The sequence below is a fragment of the Petromyzon marinus genome, unplaced genomic scaffold (genome assembly GCF_048934315.1).
Source record: "Petromyzon marinus isolate PM22_M1 ecotype Great Lakes invasive population unplaced genomic scaffold, UKy_Petmar_22M1.pri1.0 PM_G_Scaffold_34, whole genome shotgun sequence".
NCBI lineage: Eukaryota > Metazoa > Chordata > Hyperoartia > Petromyzontiformes > Petromyzontidae > Petromyzon > Petromyzon marinus.
In genome coordinates this window covers 1,536,203-1,542,202 of record NW_027422917.1, presented here as the reverse complement: position 1 = coordinate 1,542,202, position 6,000 = coordinate 1,536,203, and the positions used below count along the sequence as shown (strand labels likewise).

Genomic DNA, 6,000 nt, shown 5'->3' with positions numbered 1-6,000 from the left:
TTTAAAGATCGGTAAAAATTGTTGGCTTGAATTGGGTGGGTGACCGATCGGGTGACCGGCATTGACGCTGCAATACGCGGACTAGGAATGGGAGCGACCATCTAGAAGCAATGCAATGAGATAAGCAGACAATAGAAGTGACGCTGCTATACGTGGACTGGGAATGAGACGCCTAGAAGCAATGCAATGAGATAAGCAGACAATAGAAGTGACGCTGCTATACGCGGACTGGGAATGAGACGCCTAGAAGCAATGCAATGAGACAAGTGGACAATAGAAGAAATAAAACAAACTTTCGTGTTGTTTTATTTTTACCGAAAGAACCAAGAATATGAATCCAATACTATGCAGGCATATCCTCGGCAACTTCGCAGCAACACCTGATATCGTTAGCAGACCCCCGCAAGGTATATTCAACATTTGCCACGAACAATTTTGCCAAAAATTTAAAGTGTAGTGGTAAAGCCTCACTCGGATTGTGTCCGTGTCATCGTCATCGGAGTCACCTGACCCCTCGGCATCACCAAGGTTCTGAGGGAAATGTAAACAGTGATTAGAAACAAATTAACTTGGGCAGCTTCAGAGGTCAAATAAATTTCTAGGTTCACCTCCTCCAACCACATTTTGCCACACCGCGTGCACTCCAGCCACGACCAATTTCATTCCACAAATGCCTCAATGACGTAGCTGCTGCAACTTGGCACAGCCACGTTTCAAAGCTTGCCTGAGTCGTTTCAAGGCCCCGGTTACGGATATTCAGTTGAGGAAATTGTTTCCATTAAAAGTGAAGTCACTTGAAGTAATCAATCCCATTCATTAAAACAGCTCATTCGGGGGGGGGGGGGCGACGGAGCCGGGGGGGGGCGACGTTTCGGCCACAACACAAGCAGCCGTCCTCAGGTGAAGCAACAGAACTGTCGGGAAGACGGCGCTCCAGTGAACACCGCTAAGCTTGGCAGCGTCTTTTAAGCTGGGAGGGAGGAGTAGAGCACCTTGACAAAGGAGTTTACATATCAACAGAAGGATTTAGCATTGAAGTAGCTGTGTTAATGTGTTGGATTAGCAGGGTGTTAAAGTGACAAATTAGCATGTAACTGGGAGATTAGCATGATGTTAATGTGAGGAATTAGCATGTAACTGGGAGATTAGCATGATGTTAATGTGATGAATTAGCATGTAACTGGGAGATTAGCATGATGTTAATGTGAGGAATTAGCATGTAACTGGGAGATTAGCATGATGTTAACGTGAGGGACTAGCATGTAACTGGGAGATTAACATGTTATTGTGAGGAATTAGCATGTAACTGGGAGATTAGCAGGATGTTAATGTGAGGGACTAACATGTAACTGGGAGATTAGTAGGATGTTAAAGTCATAAATTAGCATGTAACTGGGAGATTAGCAGGATGTTAGTGTGAAGAATTAGCATGTAACTGGGAGATTAACAGGATGTTAATGTGATGAATTAGCATGTAACTGGGAGATTAGCATGATGCTAACGTAAGGGACTAGCATGTAACTGGGAGATTAGCATGATGCTAATGTGAGGGACTAACATGTAACTGGGAGATTAGTAGGATGTTAAAGTCATAAATTAGCATGTAACTGGGAGATTAGCAGGATGTTAGTGTGAAGAATTAGCATGTAACTGGGAGATTAACAGGATGTTAATGTGATGAATTAGCATGTAACTGGGAGATTAGCATGATGCTAACGTAAGGGACTAGCATGTAACTGGGAGATTAGCATGATGTTAACGTGAGGGACTAGCATGTGACATAAACAGTTCAGGTTGAACCTGGTCCAGGCACCATTAGTGCCGCATCAGCGAAACCTCGACATCCACATGAGGAAGACGTCGGAGACTCTCACCTTGCCTGCTGCCCTGGCCTTGCCGGTTCGCTTGGACGGCATCGCGCCAGACGCACTTTCTCTCAACTGTTCATCCGCCTAACGAGCATTCGTAAATATCGACGACGATAAATCTTGATGTAAAGCTTTCGTGACTGCAGCGATTCATACCCTTAGCTCTTTCGGTGAAGTCACGTTGAAGGGAAACGATAAAATATACGTAAAACAATAAAAAAAATTCTCACAACGTTTCGACCGTAACGCAAACGGTCGTCATCAGGTATGAAAAAACCAATGGCAAGAAACATTTGAAAGAAGTGGCGGTTTGTATTTATTTATTTATAAACGGTGCTTGCATTTATTTATTTTTAAAACGTTAGCGCCACGGAAAAAAGCGATTTGGCAGTTTGTTTATAAGGAAGAGTCAATCCATGTTCGTAAAAGATCCTACAATTTAACAAAACATATTCGGCCTTGCTGGAATACGGCGTTAAGACAAAAGGCTTCCTGAAATTTTTTTTACGTAATTTACTTTACAAAAAAAAAAATCAGTTCTCCCGTCTGCGCATCGCACGGGCAAATCTGAAATCTGCGTCGAGGTGTTGCACGTTGAGATGTTTGAGAATTCAGAAACCCGTCCCCCTGGTCACGGGCATGCTTTGTGAGCGCTCCGTCTCTGGCACATCCATCCTACGGTTATTTAACAAAATGCTTCAAGCTCGCCACGATGTTTATTCCACCTCCACGCACCCAGTGACCTCAGCCTTTCGTTCCGCTTCATGGTGATGGAGACTAGCATTAAACTGCAGAGTAGAGATTGTTTGTTTTATTAAAAATTTATATTTTAATGCCAATTGTCAAATTAATGCCTTAAGATTCCAATTACACAGCCATGCAATTATCAAGCAACTATTTTCATTAGATTATAGCAAATGTTTAATTATCTGCGGCATGCCAGTCAGCCCCCATAACGGGAAAGGCTCTCCCCCCAGTTGTTCCGGCGTTGAGTGTTTTGACTGCGCGCCGTACATTAGGAGGAATGCCTCGAATCAGCACGAACATCCACAAGTGACCCTGGCATGAGGCGAATCATCCGTGGGGTCAAGCGAGCCGCTCCTTCCCCTACGAGAGTGGATCGAGTCCCATTGCGGCGTCCAAAGAATCTCGATCAAAGCGGTCGCGTTAACTCACCGTCAAATCCATGCCTTCCGAGCTCTCAAAGTCCGACCTGTAGGGTGACTTTCGCTTTTTATTCACCATCTTCGCCGTGGCAAGGGGCTCGCGAACGCCCTTGGAAGCCGAATTGGCCACTGTTGCTGGTGCGGGCAAAGGTGGAGTCTTGCAGATCACACGATACACAGACAAAGATCCCCCATTTAGGTCTCGCAGGCTGTAGGAGTGAAGTCTTGTAGATCACACGACACACAGACAAAGATCCCACATTTAGGTCTCGCAGGCTGTAGGAGTGAAGTCTTGAAGGTCACACGACACACGGACAAAGATCCCACATTTAGGTCTCGCAGGCTGTAGGAGTGAATTCTTGCAGATCACACGACACACAGACAAAGATCCCACATTTAGGTCTCGCAGGCTGTAGGAGTGAAGTCTTGCAGATCACAGGACACACAGACAAAGATCCCACATTTAGGTCTCGCAGGCTACAGGAGTGAAGTCTTGTAGGTCACACGACACACAGACAAAGATCCCACATTTAGGTCTCGCAGGCTACAGGAGTGGAGTCTTGTAGGTCACACGACACACGGACAAAGATCCCCCATTTAGGTCTCGCAGGCTGTAGGAGTGAAGTATTGTAGGTCACACGACACACAGACAAAGATCCCACATATAGGTCTCGCAGGCTGTAGGAGTGAAGTCTTGTAGATCACACGACACACGGACAAAGATCCCACATTTAGGTCTCGCAGGCTGTAGGAGTGAAGTCTTGTAGATCACACGACACACAGACAAAGATCCCACATTTAGGTCTCGCAGGCTACAGGAGTGAAGTCTTGTAGATCACACGACACACAGACAAAGATCCCACATTTAGGTCTCGCAGGCTACAGGAGTGAAGTCTTGTAGATCACACGACACACAGACAAAGATCCCACATTTAGGTCTCGCAGGCTACAGGAGTGAAGTCTTGAAGGTCACACGACACACAGACAAAGATCCCACATTTAGGTCTCGCAGGCTGTAGGAGTGAAGTATTGTAGATCACACGACACACAGACAAAGATCCCACATTTAGGTCTCGCAGGCTACAGGAGTGAAGTCTTGTAGATCACACAACACACAAAGATCCCACATTTAGGTCTCGCAGGCTGTAGGAGTGAAGTCTTGTAGATCACACGACACACAGACAAAGATCCCACATTTAGGTCTCGCAGGCTGTAGGAGTGAAGTCTTGTAGATCACACGACACACGGACAAAGATCCCACATTTAGGTCTCGCAGGCTGTAGGAGTGAAGTCTTGTAGATCACACGACACACAGACAAAGATCCCACATTTAGGTCTCGCAGGCTACAGGAGTGAAGTCTTGTAGATCACACGACACACAGACAAAGATCCCACATTTAGGTCTCGCAGGCTACAGGAGTGAAGTCTTGTAGATCACACGACACACAGACAAAGATCCCACATTTAGGTCTCGCAGGCTACAGGAGTGAAGTCTTGAAGGTCACACGACACACAGACAAAGATCCCACATTTAGGTCTCGCAGGCTGTAGGAGTGAAGTCTTGTAGATCACACGACACACAGACAAAGATCCCACATTTAGGTCTCGCAGGCTACAGGAGTGAAGTCTTGTAGATCACACAACACACAAAGATCCCACATTTAGGTCTCGCAGGCTGTAGGAGTGACGTCTTGTAGATCACACGACACACAGACAAAGATCCCACATTTAGGTCTCGCAGGCTGTAGGAGTGAAGTCTTGTAGATCACACGACACACAGACAAAGATCCCACATTTAGGTCTCGCAGGCTACAGGAGTGAAGTCTTGTAGATCACACAACACACAAAGATCCCACATTTAGGTCTCGCAGGCTGTAGGAGTGAAGTCTTGTAGATCACACGACACACAGACAAAGATCCCACATTTAGGTCTCGCAGGCTGTAGGAGTGAAGTCTTGTAGATCACACGACACATAAAGATCCCACATTTAGGTCTCGCAGGCTACAGGAGTGAAGTCTTGAAGGTCACACGACACACAGACAATGATCCCACATTTAGGTATCGCAGGCTGTAGGAGTGAAGTCTTGCAGATCACAGGACACACAGACAAAGATCCCACATTTAGGTCTCGCAGGCTGTAGGAGTGAAGTCTTGAAGGTCACACGACACACAGAGATCCCACATTTAGGTCTCGCAGGCTGTAGGAGTGAAGTCTTGCAGATCACACGGGCACACAGACAAAGATCCCACATTTAGGTCTCGCAGGCTGTAGAAGTGAAGTCTTGTAGATCACACGACACACAGACAGAGATCCCACATTTAGGTCTCGCAGGCTACAGGGGTGAAGTCTTGTAGATCACACGACACACAGACAAAGATCCCACATTTAGGTCTCGCAGGCTACAGGAGTGAAGTCTTGCAGGTCACACGACACACAAAGATCCCACATTTAGGTCTCGCAGGCTGTAGGAGTGAAGTCTTGCAGATCACACGACACACAGACAAAGATCCCACATTTAGGTCTCGCAGGCTGTAGGGGTGAAGTCTTGTAGATCACACAACACACAGACGAAGATCCCACATTTAGGTCTCGCAGGCTACAGGAGTGATTGTAGGTCACACGGACACACAGACAAAGATCCCACATTTAGGTCTCGCAGGCTGTAGGAGTGGAGTCTTGCAGATCACACGACACACAGACAAAGATCCCACATTTAGGTATCGCAGGCTGTAGGAGTGAAGTCTTGAAGGTCACACGACACACAAAGATCCCACATTTAGGACTCGCAGGCAGTAGGGGTGAAGTCTTGAAGATCACACGGACACACAGACAAAGATCCCACATTTAAGTCTCGCAGGCTGTAGGAGTGAAGTCTTGTAGGTCACACGGACACACAGACAAAGATCCCACATTTAGGTCTCCCAGGCTACAGGGGTGAAGTCTTGAAGATCACACGACACACAG

At 46.6% G+C, this 6,000-nt stretch overlaps 1 protein-coding gene and 1 long non-coding RNA gene across 2 annotated transcripts in view; both read right to left on the bottom strand.

Annotated features, from left to right (window-relative positions):
- Nucleotides 1-276: 276 nt before the first annotated feature.
- On the bottom strand, nt 277-2,384 carry LOC142915742 (uncharacterized). Its single transcript, XR_012936076.1, has 2 exons — nt 1,875-2,384; nt 277-531 (listed from the first exon to the last, which is right to left on the bottom strand). It is a non-coding gene; the product is annotated as an uncharacterized LOC142915742 (long non-coding RNA).
- A 58-nt stretch (nt 2,385-2,442) lies between these two features.
- The window catches only part of LOC142915741 (uncharacterized), a 42,697-nt gene continuing 39,139 nt past the window's right edge, over nt 2,443-6,000 (bottom strand). Inside the window, exon 25 of the mRNA XM_076061443.1 lies at nt 2,443-3,191. Within this exon, the coding sequence (XP_075917558.1) occupies nt 3,036-3,191 (156 nt within the window). The 3' untranslated portion in view covers nt 2,443-3,035. The remainder of the gene's footprint in view (nt 3,192-6,000) is intronic.